This window comes from Urocitellus parryii, chromosome 11, assembly GCF_045843805.1.
Source record: "Urocitellus parryii isolate mUroPar1 chromosome 11, mUroPar1.hap1, whole genome shotgun sequence".
NCBI lineage: Eukaryota > Metazoa > Chordata > Mammalia > Rodentia > Sciuridae > Urocitellus > Urocitellus parryii.
Window position 1 is genome coordinate 12,670,513 of NC_135541.1, and position 21,209 is coordinate 12,691,721.

The 21,209-nt window shown below is 35.2% G+C and overlaps 1 protein-coding gene across 7 annotated transcripts in view; it reads right to left on the reverse strand.

The window, feature by feature from the left end:
* Positions 1–5,424: 5,424 nt before the first annotated feature.
* Eif4g3 (eukaryotic translation initiation factor 4 gamma 3) overlaps positions 5,425–21,209 on the reverse strand; it is a 196,829-nt gene continuing 181,044 nt past the window's right edge. For 2 of the 7 annotated variants that reach the window (XM_077791288.1, XM_077791294.1), the window contains exons 11-13: positions 19,742–19,850; positions 16,069–16,908; positions 15,881–15,970 (exon numbers count right to left, since the gene is read on the reverse strand). In XM_077791288.1, the coding sequence (XP_077647414.1) occupies positions 15,951–15,970; positions 16,069–16,908; positions 19,742–19,850 (969 nt within the window). In that variant the 3' untranslated portion in view covers positions 15,881–15,950. Of the gene's footprint in view, positions 5,448–15,880; positions 15,971–16,068; positions 16,909–19,741; positions 19,851–21,209 lie in introns of those variants that run through there. The other 5 variants (XM_077791290.1, XM_077791289.1, XM_077791292.1 and 2 more) reach the window with 5 other exon arrangements.

Genomic DNA, 21,209 nt, shown 5'->3' on the forward strand with positions numbered 1-21,209 from the left:
CCTTGAAGTATGATAAACAAGAAGTCTAGATTTAAAATAGACATACATAACAAATCAAAGACAGACATATATAACACAAGTGAAAATGTTTCCATTCTGGCATTAACAGTAAAACATCATCAGAACAAGAGTCAAATCCTGGTTTATTTTATTGATAGTCTCAATAGAGAATAGTGTGATATTTTTCTATGCTTTTTCCTGTTTTCTATTTCATTTAATTCCTACGTTAATTATTTCATTTGGGTTAAACTTGTTCTTTTAGCTTCAGTAGATAGAAGATCAGGTCAACAATATAAATTTCTTTCTTTTTTCTAATATAGGCAGTTTAGTGGTATAAACTTCCATCTAAATATTGTTGTAGTAGTATGGTAGGCAAAAATAAAATAAAAATAGAACACCAAAAATATCCATGCATTAAACCCTGACCCATAAATATTAACTTCACATGGCAAAAGTACCACTAATGTAATAAAATTAAGGATCATGGGATAGGAAGGGCATTATCATGAATTAACTCAGTGGATCCAATGAAATCAAAAGTGAAAGGAAGAGGCAAGAGACTAAGAGTGAGATTTGAAAATTCTCTCCTGTTGGCTTTGAAGGTAGAGGAAGGACCCCAGCTGAGGAACTCAGGAAGACTGTAAAAATGGAAAGGTAAGGAACAGATTCTCAATAGTGCTTCCAGAGGAAAGAGACCTTGATTTTTGAGAACTTGATTTCTGCCCAGTGAAACTTACTTTGTGCTTCTGACCTCCAAAACTGAAAGAACAAATTGTTACATCACTAAGTTTAAGATGATTTGTCACAACAGTAAATATATGGAATGTTCCACAAATTTTGCTGGTGGGTTTTCATTTGCATTCAGTTCAAAATAGTTGACAGGTGCCCTTTTGACTTTGAGTTATGAAGAGTATGAGGTTAGTTTCCATATATATGGAGGATTTCCAGGGATATTTTTCTCAACTTCTAATTTAACTGCACCTGGCCAGAGAACATACCGGCTTTCCACTTGAATCCTTTCAGACTCATTAGAATTTGTTTTATGCACCATGGTGTATGATCTATCTTGTTAAATTTGCCATAGTGTACTTGCTATTTCAGTGTTTACTAAAACGTCAATTAGATGAGGTAGGCTGATTACACTCTTCAAGTCCTCCATGTAAGTTTTTTGTTTACTAGTTCCATCAACTTTTGTATTTTCCATTATGTCAATTCCTATCTCTGCTTTTTGAATATATGAAATATAGTTACAACACTTCGTCATTCTGCTAATTTTACCAAGTACCTCATGTCAGTTTCAATTGATTTTTTTCTTCATTATGAATTATATTTTTCTCATGTTTTCACTGGTGAATTCTACCAAATATGTAAGGAAAAAACAGTATCTATTCCTTTGAGGACAGCAGTACCCAGGTATATAAATGATGATTATGAGAATTACACAGGCCAATGGTCCTCATGAGGGCAGATGAATATCAGTTATCAACTGCATAAATAAATCTTGTAGCTAACATCCAATGTAATGATGAAAGATGTGTTTTCTCCTCGAGACAGGAACAAAACAGGAATGTTTACTTTCAACACTTCATTTGTCACTGATATAGAGGTTCTAGCTAGTGCAATTAATTAGAAAAAAGAAAAAGCTCATCTAGTTATACAGGAAGTGAAACTATCTTTGTTCACATAAAACATAATCTATGTAGAAAAATCCAAGGAAATCTCTACAAAAAGGTGAATAAAACTAGTATAAAGTGAACTCTGTCCCAGGTGTGGTGGCGCACGCCTATAATCTCAGCAGCTCAGGAGACTGAGGCAGGAGGATTTCGAGTTCAAAGCCAGCCTCAGCAAAAGCAAGACTAAAGTGAGACACTAAGCAACTCAGTGAGACCCTGTCTCTAAATAAAATACAAAATAGGGCTGGGGATGTGGCTTCAGTGGTCCTGATTTCAATCCCTGGTACTCACCCCTGGCCCCCCAAAAAAGTGAACTTTGCAGGACACAAGACAAAAACTACTATACATGGCATTTCCACATAGTACTGATGAACAAAAATAAATAAAAACATACATTCATAAGAGCATCAAAAGAATTTAACAAAAGACCTTATTATTATACGAGGTACTTCTAGAGAATTAAAGAATTAAATAAATATCATTGGTGAGAAGACTTAATATTGTAATATGTTAATTCTGTCTGTAGAACCAGTGTAAAACAATTAAATGCCAACAGATTTTTGGGCAGAAAATAAAAAAACTGATTCAAAAATTATTTGGGGGTGGGGGGGGGAAGAACCCAGAACAGCCAAGACAATTCTGAAAAATAGGAATGTAATTGGAGAACTTAATACTATCTGATTTCAGACTTACATCATAAGAATGTGGTATTGTCATTAAAATAGACAACTAGATCAAGGGGGGAAAATGAGCAAATTCAGAAATAGGTCCGCATATGTATAGGAAAGGATAGAAAAAAATTCACCAGCAAAAGCATAGCCCCAAATTTTTATACACTGTTGGTGGGAATATAAGATGGCACAGGTACTATGGAACATTAACTGAGATTTCTGAAAAAATTAAATATATGCCTACATATATAATAAAATTATATGTAATGTATATATGTAACCAAGGTATTTCACCCATAGATATTTACCAAAACAAATGACATCATACATCCATACAGTACTTGCACATAGGTGTTTCCAGAAACTTTATTTATAATGGTCCAAACTTGAAACAACCAATTTATCTATACTGAAGAAATAGCAGCAAATCTACACTCAGCAATTCTTTTTGAAAGGGTTACTAATTACCCAATCAACAGGGATAAATTTCTGAGTGAAAGAAGTCACATAAAAGAGTTTATATTTTCATTTATATGACATTCTAAAAAATGCAATCCAGTCTACAGTGACAAACAGCTGATCAGTGCTTGCCTGAGAATAGAATTAAGGATAAACAGGCAAGGAGAAAATCTGGAAGTAATAAATCTTATCTTGATGATAGAGGCAGTTTACATAAAGTATATAAAATATCAAAACTAGGGGCTGGGGTTGTGGCTCAGTGGCAGAGCGCTTGCCTAGCATATGTGAGGCACTGGGTTCGATTCTCAGCACCACATATAATAAATAAATTTTTTAAAAAAAGGTCCATCAACAACTAATAAACTATTTTTTAAAAAAGAAATAATATAAATATCAAAACTAGTAAAATGCTTTAAATATGTGTATGTTAATCTAATGTCAATTACATCTCAGTGAAGGTGTTAATTAAAACCTAAGCATAGTCATGTACCTAATTATGCACTGACCACAAAATGGTAGTGTTTCTATGAATACTGAGCACCTTAAAAAGGGTTTAAAGTTACATGTATAGTATTTTTCCGTTTATGAAATCAAATATCTTTAAATCCAAGCAGTGGGATACCAAGGAGTATTTTTTCTCCCTCCCTCCCTTACTTCAGTTGCCTTTATTTTAAAATTTTCTATTATTATTTTGCAGTGCAGGGCCTAGGGCCTTGAACTTGCTAGTTAATTGCTATACCAGGTAGCTACATTTCCAACCTCTTCTTCTTGTTTTAACTGGAGCAAACAAATATAATTTCTTTCTCCAAATCAGCCAATGTTCCTTGTCTAAGGTGAATCTTGCCCCAGCAGGTTAACAATCTTAAGTATAGTGTTTATGGTTCATATAAATAATCACAACCAAATATACAAGTTTATTTATTAGTATTCTGCAAAAGGCTTTCAATTAAATTTATTAAGAAAATCCCTGGATCATTATACAAATTTATGTCATAAAGAAGCCCAATATTCTATAGTATGTATGCACCATTCCTTTTGAAAGAGACTATATGTTTTGCTTTTTTTCATATGCACTGTCCATATGTATGTGTTTACAAACACACATACACACCGTATCCAATGTTAACTTTTATTTCCAAAATAAGTGAACACATACTCTTTCTCTTTCTATATATGTATTTATTAATAGAAATGGTCAGACTTAGTTCCACAAAAGTAGAAATAAGACAGGTATGGAGGAACACACCTGTAATCCTTTCTGAGGCAGGAGGATAGCAAGTTCAAGGCTAACATCAGCAACTTAGGGAGGCCCTAAGAAACATAGCAAGACCCTGGGATGTAGGGTCATTGGTCAAGCACCTCAGGGTTCAAGCAAGCATACCAAAAAAAAAAAAAAAAAAAAGAAGGTATAGAGGTAATTTACATTCTATCAAAAATACATGAGTGTTGGATTTCCTCCATTCTCCAAGGTAACAGACATTCTAATATTTGCTAAACTAATAGCTAAAAAATGGTATTTTTACATTCACTAATAAGAGTGAGCATCATTTCAAATTTTTATTGGCTATTTGGACTTTTGTTTTTGTTTTCTTTTCAACCAGTAAGTATTATCCATAGGTAAATTAACCTTGTATACATCATAGGTCTTTTGATTGTTTTTCTGCCAAGTCAAAATTTAAAATTTTATTATGACTTTATATGAAATTGTCTTTCATGTAAATGTGCCATCTTTGAAAACACAACCAACAGAAAAAGAATTGTGAAATTTAATTAAGCTGAAATTAAGGAGGAGTCTTCTCTTTCCTTCTCTATATATCATAAAGCAAATGGGTGCAGGGGAGACACAGTACCTTAAAAGGAGACAGGTGCAGTGGCTCACACCTGTAATCCCAGAAACTTGGGAAGCTGAAGCAGGATCTGATTTGATGAGGCCCTGTCTCACAAAGGAAAAAAAAAGTCTAGCATCCAGTATTTCTGCTCAGCAGGTAAGCTGCTCTAAATAGGTGCTGTAGTTAGTCCTATATACATAAATTTCATCTTAATAGACAAATAAAGTTGGTAAATAGAACATATAGCTGATAAAATATGTAACTGTTAAAATGTTTTTTTGAAAATAGCCTGTTTCTCAACAGAGACTGTATGACTAATTCAAACAGTTTAATTATTTTATACAACAGATGTATTCAGAAAAATTTACACGTAATTTATTTCTGAATGAATTTTAAAATGCTAAGAATCTATTATGTAATCTAAGCACTCATAGGAAAAATTAATCCATATGAAATCCTAAATGCAATGCTTCAGATTTATAAAGAGAAAATAATCTGCTAATTTTTCCACTTCTCAAGTACCTATTTTGAAAAGGCAAAGGCCAAGAAAAGCTAAGAAAATTTTGATACAGAATTTTAATACTAGAGAAATTGAGGTGAATAAGTTGTTGCTGCAAGGTCAGAAAAAGAAAACAGAAGCAGCTCCATGGAAACTATCCTGCTGGGTAGACTAGTGAAGTAATATACCAGTTCAAGAGCAGGCTTCCTTACATAAGCTGGTCTCAGTCCCTGATCACACCCAAACAACAGCCGTTGGTTCCAAACCATGATTCTTAGGTCCATGGATGATTCAACAGGATTGCCATGTCAGACATCTGCAACGGGGATGGGCACACCAGTCCTTCAACTAATCCAGGAAATGAATTGTCGATTTCATAGTCAAAAATGCTTAGCAGAAAGAGTACTGCAGGATCCAAGTTTTTGTCATCAGAGTCCAATTTCTGTTTTCCTTAAGTTTTTACTCTAAAAGCCCCAACTTGGCCAGATGTTTGGGCTATGCTCTAGAATGGGATGGACACTGGAAGAAAATATGCACTACTCTGTGCTCCTCTCTTCATGCTTTAACAGGTTGGAGTGTTTTCGTCTAGCTATTTGCTAGTTTTTGTTTTTTTCTTTTTCCTTCCCCATTCCCTTCAGATATCCCTGAGATCTCATACTACCACAGTCATTCTTCTATCTTTATTTTCTTGTTTTCACTATTTGTTCTTCAAACTTTTCTCACAGTAGCAAAGGATGACAACTTATCACAATTTCAGTGGCTTTACTCACCATTATGCTCAAATTCCGTGTACCATTTTTGTATGTTCTGATACAAACACAATCCTTAAGTCTCTCAGCCATTTTCCTATCTATCATCATCTCCTACTGTTTCTGTTTGATACTGGACAAATACCTCTTAGAATATCAAGACTTCTATTTTGTTTCAAATAATGATTTTATTTAACTCTCATCTAAGTGCCTCTTCAAATCCAAAGATTCTGAAATGAATTCTTTTACATGAAAATGAAATCACTGGACTATTAGCCTCATAATCTGTCTCTGTAAGACTTACACTTTTGATCAATATCAGGTCCATTTACTGCTCTATGGAGGTACAAATAAACACCAATCTTTAATGTACTCTGTTACTCTACACAAAGATTCAAATTAAAAATATAATATTTGAGCTCAGTGGAGAGGGTGCATACCTGTAATCCCAGGCCGAGGCAGAAAGATCTCAAGTTCAAAGCCAGCCTTAGCAATTTAGGTAGGCCCTAAACAACTTAGCAAGACCCTGTCTCAAAATAAAAAGTAAAAAAAATTGGAGATGTGGCTCAGTGGTTAAATCCCCTTGGAGTCAATCCCCAGTACCAAAAATAATAAAAAATGTGTGTGTGTGTGTGTGTGTGTGTGTGTGTATAATTATATGAGTTTGAGCCCTTTGAGAATAAAGATTGTGTATTATTGGTGATCGATATATATCCAGCATCTGACACAGTGCCTAGTCCATAATTGATGCTCACTAAAAATCTGTTGAAGAATACATGGCCTACAAATAAAATTAAATCCAGGGGTAATGATTCTTTATAACACTGGTTAAATTTCTGTTAGGTAGGTTACACATTGTCCTTATTTCAGATCTTTACCACAGAGAGCTTTCCCATCTGGAGAGAGTAAAGAATGGAGTTGGAATGAAAACGATGATGTAACTTCAAAACGCTTGTATTTATTTCTAACAATACTCTCTTTTCAATTCTACCTTATTCCTGCACTTCTTCCTCTGATTCTACCTTCTTTTTTTATATTGGTTGTCAGTTTTTATTTTGTTATTTTGCATCTTAGACTGGAAGAATAGCAAGAAGAATGTAGTTCATCTGTTATCCTGATGACATAGTATGTCGAAGTCATTAGGAAGATGAAATAGGAAAGTGACTCCAAGTAGGTGGTTTGTTCCAAAAAAGCTTAGCAGAGAACAATACATTATGTAATTCCCAGTGATAAATAACACGACTCTAATAAGACCTTCAGCATATACTCTAGGCCTTTGTATTATATTTTACTTCTCTTTCTGCGGCCTCTTAGGCATTTCTACATTTTAGTAAACTCTCTATTGCCTCTTTTATAATCATCAGAATAGATTGAAACTTAATTCAAGGTAAATCTAGTTCAGGGGCAAAAATGTCAATCACTATTACACTTATAATTTAATTAGAGAAGAGACTACAATACAAGTAGTTACCTGTCTACTCAATGCTTTTCATCTCTGAATAAAGTTCACAGCACAGAACCTTGAATATGTAAACCTGGCTGGGGAAACAAAACAAACAAAACAATCTCCTATTTGAACATCAGTGAGTCTACACTGCCAATGGTATTCAAAGGGCAGAGCTTCCCATAACTTTAAAAAAATGGAATCACTACAAATAATAAAGCACACCCTAACAGAAGGAAGAGCTCCCTCATCTTTTCACCTTATCCATCCCAATATTTACACATTTGTCTGTGTAAAACCACTGCCTTTCTGGTGCAAAGAGATTTTGCTTCGATTATGACTGTGGTCCAGAAGTCAGAAGACGGTATGTCACACAGTGGGTAAAATTAATGTTGCCAGAACAAATGAAATTAAGCAACTTAGTTCCTGATTTCCTAATAAAACTTGTAAAGCAAGGATTTATTACGCATCCTTGGTGCATTATAAAATCCCATAGTTAGCTGGATGTGGTGGTTTACACCTGTAATCCCAGAGGCTGAGGCAGGAGGATTTTAAGTTCAAAGCCAGCCTCAGCAAAAGTGAGGTGCTAAGCAATTCAGTGAGACCCTGACTCTAAATACAAAATAGGGCTGGGGATGTGGTTCAGTAGTCGAGTGCCCCTAAATTAATCCCCGGTTACCCTCATCCCCCTAAAAAAAAATTCCACAGTTAGGCTGTCCCTATTTCTTCATTTCTCATGACAGTTCCTAATTTCAATATTATTTCTAAATGTGTCCCAAAATATGCAGTAGAGTAGGCAATCGAAAAAATATTCCAAGTTATTATTCATTTACAAATAAATAAAGGGGCGGAGCACATAATTATTAGTACATACAGGGTTCCAGGTTCAATCCCTAGTATCTACATAGATATATATCCATCCACATGTTTAATTTTCAAGAATTCCTAGAGTCTATTATTGAAATCCAAGTAAGTAAATGTCTGTATCTACTTATTTCGACTTCAGTTGCTCAAATGGTTTTTGAATGGGAAAGTAATTATAAATCCAACCAAGTAGAATTTAACTCTTCTTTTATGAAAAATTGAAGTGAACAAATGGTACCAAGAAATTATAAAAAATATGAGGAATAATTCCATTCTTTCTATTTGTATCACTTTAGAATAATAGGATGTAAAAATAAGGTACTGCAAATCTTGAAGAATATTAGGAATTCAAACACTTTAATATTTGACAATTCATATAGTTTTCCCCAATATGACCAGATAAACTGATTAATATATTTCAAATGCCAATCAAATCTTGTTTGAATTCCATGTTAAAAATAATAATTAAGGGGCTGGGATTGCAGCTCAGTGAGAGAGCGCTCGCTTCGCATGTGGAGGGCACTGGGTTCAGTCCTCAGCACAACATAAAAATAAAATCAGGGCTGGGGCTGGGGCTCAGCGGTAGAGCGCTCACCTGGCACATATGAGGCACTGGGTTCGATCCTTAGCACCATATGAAAATAAATAAAAATATATTATGTCCAACTACAACTAAAAAATAATAATTAAAATTATAGCAGCTCTAGAACCCAATACATATCTAATGGATAAAAGACAACTATTAACTTCATGTTAAAAAAGCCATAATAGTTTTTAAATAATATTGGTTCACCAAATACTGAATGTAACCATGTAAATAATACTATTTTTGATTTTCAGGTGTTCTTTTTATGCCGGAGATTGAACCATGGGGTTCATGCATGCTATCATTGTATCACTGAGCTACATGTATACTTCCTGTATTTCTACTTTATTTTTTTTTTATTGTTGGTCATTCAAAACATTACATAGTTCTTAATTCATCATATTTCACTGTTTGATTCAAGTGGGTTATGAACTCCCAATTTTACCCCGTATACAGATTGCTGTATCACATCAGTTACCCTTCCATTGATTGACATATTACCTTTCTAGTGTCTGATGTATTCTGCTGTCTGTCCTATTCTCTACTATCCCCCCTCCCCTCCCCTCTACTTTATAAACAATGTATTAGGTCTCAAGAAACCTCAGAGATGACATGTAGGGAATATGGAAATCAGTAGAAATCGGTGGAAGGAGGTATTAACTAATAACGAATGGCCCACAGATCTGTATTTTAAATATCTGATTCCAGTTGGTTCTTGCAGAATGAATTTGAAGGTTGGCAAAGCTGGGGCCAGGGAAATGAGAGGCACCCATGCAGAAGTACAAGGCTAGGCAATGGAACAAAGTCAACAGACATGAAATAAAATCAGGGATCCTTGGGAAAGAAGCAAAAGGAACTCAAGAAAGAGGTCCATCAGCCTAGTTTAATTAATTCAGAGCCACAAACAGAGACAAAAGATTTGTTTAAGGGATCCATTGATTAGTTTAGTGTTGGATATGCTGAACTGACTAGTCTGATATTTCCAAGTGAAGATACTTGGCAGAAAATTGGAAATAATAGGACTGAAGTGGAGAAAAAACTTTGGAAATCTTTGGTATCTATTAGGAGACATAATCTAGCCCTAGAGTGGATGAAATCATCTAAAAAAAATGTAGAAAAAGAATACAACATGATCCAAATATAAGAGGATTTTTTTTGGGGGGGAACTGTGTAATTATATGATTTTATGTGTTTGTAAAAACTCAGAATGAAATGCTAATGAGAGTGAATTTTACTGCATGTAAATTATGCCCAATGAACCTAAATTAAAAAAAAAAGTGATAATGTGAAATGATAAAAAAGGTAAGAAAAGTTTGTCCAGTGGTAATGCTGCTGAAGGAAATTAAGTGGCATAATGGGATCCTAAGTCAGATTTTATTAGCCAAATAGTTGAGTAGTTTATTGTAGAAGAAATGACAGACTATTTTTAGAAGTGTGAATGAGAGGAGGAAAATTAAGCTTACATGGTAGCTAAGGGATATATGGATTGAGGGAGTGTTTTGGGCATGAGAGATACTCCATGTGTTTACAAAGAATAAGAAATCTGTGGAGGGGCACTGAATATATGTAAGACTGCCAGGGACAACTAGTAGAGCTTGAAAAAGATCTGGATGTAGATGAGAGCAGTAGTGCCACTCTCAGCCACTCAGGAGGCTGAGGCAGGAGGATGTAGAGTTCAAAGCCAGCAATGTAGCAAGGCCGTAGGCAACTGAGTGAGACCCTGTCACAAAATAAAAAAAGAAACAGCACTGGGATGTAGCTCAGTGTTAAAGTGCCTCTGGGTTCAATCCCCAGTATCCAAAAAACAAACAAACAAAGTAGATGTAGGCAGATTGGTAAGTAAGGGAAGAAGGTTGAAAAATGCAAACATAGGGTCCTCAATGTTCTGAACTAAGGAGGCAAGGTCATGTGCTATAGGAGAGGAAGGATAGGCAGAGAACAAGATTTCACAACATGAAATCCATAAGAGAAAGGGCTGGAGAGAAAGTGTCAATGTTTAGTGGTACTTACAACACTTAAAGCCTATTTCACAGCACACTACTCAACATAAGTGTTCTAACTCCTGGAGATTAAGAATAGAGGTAAGGGTATAGCACTGATTCAGAGAAAGTTTTGCTAAGCAGGTTTCCCCAAAGGCAAAAAGGACTGAAAAATTAGAGATTATAAAACAGGTAGCTCTGCTCAAATCTCACCTCCTATTGAGGCCCTCGACAAAATAAACATATAATGGAAGCTCAGTCACCACTTGTAGTTGGAAATAGGTGGGCTTTCACATCTCCCTCTAAATCATGGTCAACATATATACAGATGTATTGTTGACAAATCCTAAAAAAATTAAAGGGAGCTGGGGTTGTGGCTCAGCGGTAGAGCGCTCACCTAGCAAGTGCAAGGCCCTGGGTTGCATCCTCAGCAGCAAAAATAAAAATAGTACGTACAACTAAAAAAATAAATACTAAAAAAAAAAAAATTTAAAGAATTTTGAATCAATGGAGAAACCGTGTCTGAAAAAAAAAGAATGAGACAAAGAAAAGGTTATGATTCTCCTGTGAGTCTGAGAAAGTGATTTAACATTCCTTGCCTTATTTTGATCATCAGTATAACAAAAAACAATTATATTCTAGGAATAACTGATCAATTAAAATAATAATGCTTGAGATGCCTGAGAAAGTTTCTATAAATATCAACTAATAGGATAACTTCATCATGATTACAACTAAATTACCAAGTATTTAATATGAAAATAGAACATGGAGAAAAAAATATATATTACAGAAAATGCACTTGGGGCATTTGTCTGCATTAGCAGGGAGAATTGCTTTTTAAAGGTGTGGCAACAATCCTCAAAGCTGTGTGTACAAGGACAGGTTTTCCAGGAGTAGTTCAAGTCAAGCAGGTCAAGTACAGTGGTCCCTCATAGTGAAGGAGGGTTATACTGAGCCTGGGGGAAAGGGAGCTAAATTCTAAACAAACTACTTTAGGACATATATGTTACTTAATATCCAGTGCAAGTACCTGAACTACTATTGGGCTGTTCGTGGCTCAGTGGCGAAGGGCTTGCCTAGCAGGCATGAGGTATTTGGTTTGATTCTCAACACCACATAAAAATTAACAAAATAAAGGAATTCTGTCCATTTAAAACTACAAAATTAAAACTACAAAAAAAAAAAAGTGGAGAGAGAGATCTCAAATGAAGAGGCAAAGGGAAACCGTGCAAGATGCTGGGCACAGGGGCTCCTTTTGCATTACCTGAAGGACAGAATCTGACCCATCAACAGTGTTTTCCAGGAAATAGCTATGACTGTGCTATGAAGAATAAAAAGAAAATAAGAATGGTATGGTGGAAATGTACTTTATAGGCATCTTTGAAGGAAACAGTTTTCAAATTAGGTGGGGAAAACCTTATCTCAAAGGATCACTCAGAATCAAGTCCCTGTAAAAGGGAGTTAAGAATCATTGCTTTAAGGATTGCTCTGCTGGTTTTGGCAGGTGACAGGAAAGGAGCAATGTGTAAGAAGTCCTGTTACTCAGGTTCCAGGATTTATGTCTGTAGAGAAACGTGAAGTCAAGGGATAAGGATGCACAGTGTGTTAAGATCACTGGAAGACACTCAAATCACTGGTGGTCTACTTTTGGCCTCAGCAACTAAAATTTCCAAAGACATTTCAAATGCTGCTTAGAATGTGTAAATTGAGGAAAGGTTAGAATACATTTCAAAATTCCCTAATCCAGTTGATCAAGATTTTTAAAATAAGATTTTTTTTCACACTAATGCAACACTTTTACTCTAGTTTTATGCTGTTTTCTTTAAAAGTATTTTCAATACTCTCATAGTTGTGAATAAAGCAAGCAATCTTAATTTTTTTCACCTGAATTAAAATATGCTCCATTTATACTTAAGAACTCAAAAGAGAGCACAGCAACTTGATTGGGTATATGAACTGGTACTTTACTAACATCTTCCTAAAACATTCAACCATATCTTCATTTGAGAAATAAATCTCTTGTCCTGTGACCTACAGAATCTGGAAAACCTCCTCCACTCTTAGCTGAGCTTGTGAGAATATAAGGTGAACTTTTGGAAGGCAATCAAGTGGAGAAGGTCAGTTGCTCTGCTGGGCTACATGTCTAGGGGTGTGGGGCATTGTGCCAAAGAATTGACATTCCAACACCCATATGGGGAGAGAGGACTGTTTCAGCTAGGAGGAGAGGACTGTTGAAACCCTGAAACATCAGCACCTGTGTCACACTATGTGGATTATAAATGCAGGTTTAGGATAATAAACCAGACTGAATTCCAACTAATAGTGTCCTAAATACTTACAGCAGATAAAGTAAATACAAAACTACTTTGGAAGAACTTGTCCTTAATCTCTATTCAGGAACATTTACCTGTGCTCATAAGATAAATTATATACAAAGAAAGAATACACTATGAACAAGATCGAAAAAACCAAAATAAATTAAAAAATTGGAAAACCCCCTTTGCCTAAAGAATTTCAAATACTGATTTTTATAACAGATAGAATGCCTGAAATTCTACAAAATGAATTTCCAGATAAATTAAAACTGTTTTTCCATAAAAACACTCTCTTTCTTTTCTTCCCCATGAAGAACAAAAATCATGACAAAGATTCCCGAGACTTCAAGAAACCCCTCAACAGATTTTTGCACTAAATTCTTAAAATGACCAAATATTATAAGTTTATGTCTAAAGTTTGTCCAATCTCTGAGGCTTGTCACAAGCATAGTGAACACATACACACAAACACACAATTCTCATTTCATAAAGAGCCATTCTTCTTCAATCCCTAAGCATCCAAACCCACTGCACTTTAATCTGCTCAGGAATAACTGCAAGAAAATGTATCCAGCAAAGGAGAAAAGACCTCATGTCTGACATCACACACATACACAGTAGTTAATATAGAGATACTATGTAGTATAGTAAAATGTATACATATATAAAATATATAAATATATACATATATTTATATATGCATACATAAATATATAATACAAGCACTTTTATGTATGTATACATAATATACTATTACACTAATATTCTATTATACTATACTATACTACACAGTATCTAACAGTACGCAGATACTACACAGTATCTCTGTACTGTGTATAGTGTTATTTATGTGTAATACCCATTAAAAGCAAGTGCTTTCTGAAGCCACCTTTGAAGCAATTCATTTTTAGGCAGAAACTAGTCTGAAAAGCTGGCACCCAAAATTTATCCTGACTTGGTGCACTGGCACATACCTATAGACCTAAACTATTTGGGAGGCTGTGGCAGGATGATCACTTGAGTCCAGGAGTTTCAGACCCACCCTGGGCAACAAAGCAAGAAGCTTTCTCAAATGAAAAACAAACAAGACACACACACACACACAAACTATTGATGTCCAAAAAAACCTAGTTACGTAAGTGCAAACAAGCCAGGCACATTGGTGCACACCAGTAATCCCAGCAATTTGGGAGGCTGAGGCAAGCCTCAGCAATTTAGTAAGGCCTTAAGCAATGGAGTCAGATCCTGTCTCAAAATAAAAAGAGCTGAGTATGTAGGTCAGTGGTAAAGCACCCCAGGTTCAATCTCTAATACCAAGAGAAAAAGGTGGGGGAAGCTATAGTTGCAAGGGTTTTTGATACTAATTGACAATTGGTTCTAAAGACATTTAAACAAAAAGGGAAATTACAGAACTACTAATTACCATGTCAAGAGACTTACCTCCTATCACCACCAATTTCTACCTCATTGCTAGTCATACAAAACACAGCTCTTTTTATTCTTTAGTTACTAATTCCAAGGATATTTTCATTTCAAACAAATGTGTAATAGCAAGGACAGAAGGAGAGTACTCCACTCTTATCATCCTTGGGCATTGTCTAGTATCAGGCCACCTGCCTGATAAATTACTTCAAGGAAAATGAAAGTGAAAAAGTGAAAAAGTGCGGGAGGACTATTTAGGTGCAAGGCCTTGGTTCACATCTAGTTCACTATGCTTAACTAGATATTCTATAGTTCAAGGGGACCAACGCCTCCACGGACAATGATAAGGAAACTACCTAAAGAATTGAGCTGGGCAGGAGAACCACATCTTAAGAGTAGGGATCAGACTTTCGGTTTGTCAAGTCTGCCTACCAATTCCACAGTTAAAAACAAATACTGAGGACATTTGTGATCAAATCTAATGCATATCCAAGATCAACCGAAGGAAATGAAAACATTTGTCAACATGCCCCATTTTGCTTAAGCAAAGTAAATGCCATATACACAGAGCAAATTATATAGCACATGACTACGCTGAAAAAGATGGGCTGTACAGACTTGTTAAAAGTCAAATCCCCAATATACTTAGGGGTGGGGGGGTTGACTTATCAGGTAATAAGCATCAGATAAATCAAAAGTTTAATTTTTAAAAATTGAAAAAAATTTAAACCTAGTGGCCAGAATCCTAAGATTCTAGGTGATGCTACATTAAAAGGAAAGTGGAATTGGGAAGAATATACAACTTTGAATGTGTAAATTACGTAAAAATTTATAAAAAAATAAATAAAACTTTAAAAAGTAGGGGGTGCTGGGGTTATGGCTCAGCAGTAGAACGCTTGCCTCTCACATGCAAGGCCCTGGGTTCGATCCTCAGCACCACATAAAAATAAATAAATAAAATAAAGTCAATTGTGTCCAACTACAAAAAAAAAAAAAAAAGAAAAAAGAAAAAGAAAAAAAGTCAAAAAAAGAAAAAGTGGGAGAACACCACATTTATCTGCAATTTACTCAGCGCACGTTCATTTTCCAAATGTAGCTGTAAAGCTTTGAGGTTGTCATTGTTGTTTCCTAAACCTAAGATTTAAAGAGGTCATACACAGAAGACTTCCTTTAACTTAGGGGTTTATTGGTAAGAAGCATCAGGAACTACCAATGCTGGTTTTATTGATTTTTAGCACCTAAGCAAAAAAAAAAAAAATTAACCACTGAGGAAATAATTCATATTAATCAACTATAGAAAAATTTTTAAAAAATGACCCAATGTGTACTGAGACATATACCTTGGAGGCATTTAGTATATTTGGAAATTCTCATTTGCATTTTTAGACAATGAAGTAACTCTTTTGCAGGCTGTACTAAAACACAAACACACCACTGAAGAAACCAGACTAGGAATTTCAGCATTCATTCGATGTTTCTGGAAGTCAAGGAAAGCAGCCAATTAAAAAATAACTCAAACACTGCCTCTTCTTCATGTTCAGCAAGCATAAGATTGTTAATGGTAGAACAGCTTACCTGGGGTAGGACTCTTTCTTGAATTTAAGTTCTGAGAATCTGTATTCTCTTCTGTTTGCCCATCTGCTTCTACCTCTACTTTGTTTTGAATTTCTTTTGAATCTTCACTAGGACAAGTTCTTACACTTTCTTCCTCTTCGAAGACTTTCTGTACTGCAGTGGGAGCACTTTGAGTAGTCACAGTAGAGGCAGCAGCAGGAACAATGACTGGAAGTGGAGGGGGAGAAGCTGGAGGAGTTGGAGGAGCTGGAGAAAAGGAAGGAACTGTGGAAGGGGTGATGGGAGCTGAAATACACTCCACTTTCATTTCTTCTGGGGGATTTTCCAGAATCTCCAATTCAAGAGTCAATGGCAATACTTCCTGTTTTACTATTTCCACAATGCTTTCTGTGGCTGGTAATTTTTCACTAATTCCATTCATCTCATTAATTAGGTTAGCACTAGAAATCAGTGGCATATCATTAGATGCTACACTACAGGGTTTCTTGCATATATTACTGTCAATTTCATCTGTTGGTGAAGGGTCTGATGTTTCTGTGCAGGATATAGGGCTGGGTGTGGGAACTGTATCTTCTTTTGAGGAAGAGAGTTCACATCTGTCATCTAAAGAAGTGGTGAATATTGGTTGGCTACCAAGAGCAGCGGAAGTGGGGGAAGCAACTGTACTTTGAGCAACTGACGAAACGGTGGTAGGTGATGGAGGCAGAGGATGCTCTGGTATGGATTCTATGGTGGTAGCCTCAGCTGTCTGGCCTGCATGTTCTTTCTTCTCCCCACTAAGGACTAGCCTAAGGACTGGGGAAGGAGACTTTAACACTGGATCTGGTTTTGGCTTCTCTTCTGGAGAAGAAAAAAAAAAAACAATAAAAAGTTTTAATAACAATTCTTGGACCAAAGACTACACTGTATTGCCTTAGACAATTTTTTTCCATCTCATCACAAATCATCTGGTACCTCAAAAACACTGTCATTTTTTTTTCTAGTTACACCCACTATTACATGGTCTCCAATACATATAAAGTTTATTTTGGAGTAAGAGACGGAATCAACTCACCAAATAAAATTGTGTCAAGAGTACAATGGAAAAGCTCACGAAGAATGAAGCTAAACCATACTGTAAGGTAGGTAGATCTGCATCTCTACCATATCTTGCTCCCTGTGGAAAACTTTTCCACCAAGTTTACACTATAGTGGAAATGTAGCACAAGTCAAATAATCAGAAATTAAATTATACAGACTGATGTTTCCATATATTTAACCATTTGGAGGAATCTTTACTTTAAAAAAACTTTGGGGCTGGGGTGGTGGCTCAGTGATAGAATGCTTGCCTAGCATATGTGAGGTGCTGGGTTCGATTCTCAGCACCACATATAAATAAACAAAAGGTCCATTAACAACTTAAAAATAGTAAAAAATAAAAGATATGACTTGGATAATAAATAATGTTTTAAGACAAACCACTGATCAGTTTCATATCAGTGAAACTGATCATCAGTGAAATTAAGTATGCACAAAAAAAGTTTAGAAATTAACTGTCATTTCTCCCAAATTAAATAACCAGAAATAGGTATAAAAATGGAAATGCACCTTGTGTCTTTATGTGTAAAATAAATCGTCAGGGAGAAAACAGAGTTAATGCTCAGATAAATATAACCAAAAAGAACAATGACTAAACATGTCTGTAATATTTTGGAATAATATATAAAATATGAACAGAATAATATCCAGGAAAAAAGAGAAACTGTAACAATAACAGTATCAGAGAATAAAAGTGATGCTAATTAACAAAATTTCCAGGTAAATGATACGAGATTCATCCCTGAAAGGATGAAAATAAATGAGATTTAGACTGATGTTAAGCCTTGTGCTTTTGAAGCACTGTAAGAAGCTCCAATGAAAAGAAAAGACAATTTAAACTGGAAGAAATTTTCTCCTCTATAATTCATGCATCAGTCTTTACAATAAATTGTAGTTAAGTCTGTGAAAAACAATATGTTGTTAATCAGATAAACAGATGGTAAATACTACCAGTAAGCTGTTAAAGGTTAACTCAATAATTTCCACTACACTTTATAGTCTCCAAATTCACATCAATTTATGGATATAGAAGCAAAGGCTTTTAAATTGGACTTTGCCTATTTATAGTAGTGGTGAAATAAGATCAATAGGGTCTCACAGCCAAATTCCTCTGAATAAGTTGTCAGGCAAAGAGACAATAGTTTTCAGAATATGTATGTGTGTGTGTGTGTGTGTATATATATATATATATATATATATATATATATATAAAATATATATTCCATCCAGAATGTATGTATGTGTGTGTGTGTATATATATATATATATATATATATATATATATATATATCCATCCATCCCATATGTATAGAAATTACTTCTCTCTCTATATATTTTTTTTGTACAGGGGATTGAACTCAGGTGCACTCACCCCACTGAGCCACATCCCCAGCCCTATTTTGTATTTTAGAGACAGGGTCTTCCGAGTTGCTCAGTATCTCACCATTGCTGAGGATGACTTTGAACTCGTGATCCTCCTATCTCAGCCTCCCTAGCCACTGGGATTACAGGAGTACGCCACCATGCCTGGCTTGTTTTAGGAATTTATAACTCAAGAAAGCAGGTAACATAGGGCTGGGGTTGTGGCAGAGCGCTGGTATGGCAGGTATGAGGCACTGGGTTCGATGCTCAGCACCACATAAAAATAATAAATAAAATAAAGGTATTGTGTCCATCTATATCTCTAAAAAAGTATTTTAAAAAAAGCCAGTAGGTAACACATGTTATTTCCACCCATTCTTAGAATGAAGTTAGAAACCATTAGAAAGCATGCTCAATTACTTTCTTCTCCCTATTCTTTCTGAGAATCAGTTCCCAATTTTGGCTATGTTAGGGCTAAAATCCAACTAAGCAGGAAAGACTTTGATATCCAGTTTGGGGCACAAGATTTCCCTTGAAGTTTTCCATTTTTATTCCAAAAGGCATGGTATTTACTTCAACAAACATTTGTCACTTCGTTTTCAAGGTCAATCAGGGAAAGACCTTACTTAGTATGATTCCTACATCAATCCTACATCAATAATAATGGTGTTAATTTACTAAACACTTTTCATGTGCTAGGCATGTCCTCACAACTCTGTGAGGTATGCCTTCATCCTATTCTACAAGAAAGTGAGATGCATAAGTGATCTCAATCAAGACCAATTAGCTAGTACCCAATGGAGCCAGGATTTAAACAATGATTTCTCTAATTAGGGTGAGAGTAACAGCAGCCCAATCTTGCAAGGGGAAACAATTCATCTTTTGTAAAATAGTAAATTACACAAAGACAGGTTGAATGTATAAATCAATCTGTGTTTTTCTTTGATTTACTCTTCCCTCCAACTCTTGTTTTTTGCTTTTTAAAAAAAGTCTGAAGCATCTTAGTTTTTATCTATACATAAAGACAGTAAGGCATTAATAAATGTAAAAAAAAAAAATTTACTAATAATGCCTACTTTAGTTTCCCAGAAGTAGAATATTTTCAATCTCAAAGACTTGTTTAAAAGTGAGTGATGAAATAGTTCTAAATGTTTTACTTTTGAATGCTAAGGGCAATGTAATTAAGAAAAAAGAGACTATTAAGTAAGAGGGAGGAAAATAGTCATACACAAACCTTGCTTCTGGTCACTAGCTGCAGTGACAGGGGTGCTGGCAGCAAGATGAGCGTTGTCCACAGTCCCATAAACCACAGGGCTGTGCTCAGGGACTTGGCTGGGCAGCTGCTGGGATTTGAAGTACAAAAAAGGGTGATAATGAGCATGCGAACATAAAAACTAGCAACATGGGACCCAAGCAAATGGGGAAGATAGAGCAGGAGGTCACAAAATTATTAAAAAAAAAAAAAAAAAGTGAGAAAAAAACATAGGTCAATTTATAATAAATTCAAAAAGTACATGGGAAGACAGGGAAGGGAAGGAAAGAGGCAGCAGGAAAGGGGGAAGGAAAAAAGATGATTACTATTAATCACACTAAGAGAAGACAACACAACAATTATTAGTACATTTCATTTTCTAGTGTTCCTTCTAAGGACAAGCTGACTTTTCAACCTAATAAAAGATGACACATTTGAGAAGTAATTTACAATCCTCCCAGTCAAAGACCAAAAGGATTTGGCCAATTTCACTTAAAAAATTACCTAGTAAAGTAGTTCATCTTTCAAAAGCAGGACAAATGAAAATATGAAGGGTTTAAAAACACTCAGTTGTCAATGGAAGAGTAGAGATTTCTGTTCATTTATGTCCTTGTGATCAAACAGACGAAATGCAACTTAGAAAACCATCTATATGCATTTCACTTTCTAGGTATCTTTTCAGAATCAGAAAGCCAAGTAAAATATGTGGCTTTTCAGAATCATGAGGAATCTCTCATATTGACTTGGCCATTGTACTGGAATGAAAGATGCCTATTAAAATCCAAGCAAGTAGGTTGAGAAAATTACAGCCATTATGCAACTTAGAGGGAACAGAACTACACAAGAAGGGACAATGCATCACATTCCAACCAGATATTTCGGGATTTCAGGGTTATACAAAAGCCACAAAACAAAGTAGTGTCTCTCCTCGGAGATCTAAGGTCAATATTTTCGTAATTTAATCTACATTGAATTCAACTGGCGATATCAGAGCAGAGCTTCCTGCCCAATTCTGTATTGATTTTTGTAGGGGTGGAATGAGATAGGGAGATGAAGACGTGAAGAGTCTGGTTAGATTAGGGCCAGTTTTAAAAAAAATGAGGATTAGTAAAATATTAAAAGACTTAAAACGGTAATATAAATGAAATATACACGATGATAGGTACCACTGAGGTAACACTGCTTTTTCAGAATGTACAACATGTAATTCATATTTGACTATGAATGTGAACTGAATAGAATTGCAGATAAAGAGGAAAATGCTATAATTTTGTCTATTCATTAGACATTAAAAGTGCTCACATTCCATAATTACTACGAAATGAAGACTACTAAGAGTATTCCATGTATATAAAAATGAACAGTTATTTCTTTTATTTTGAATCCTGGAGAAATAAATAAATATATAGTACTGTGAGGATCACTATACCCTGAATCCTTAATTTCAAGA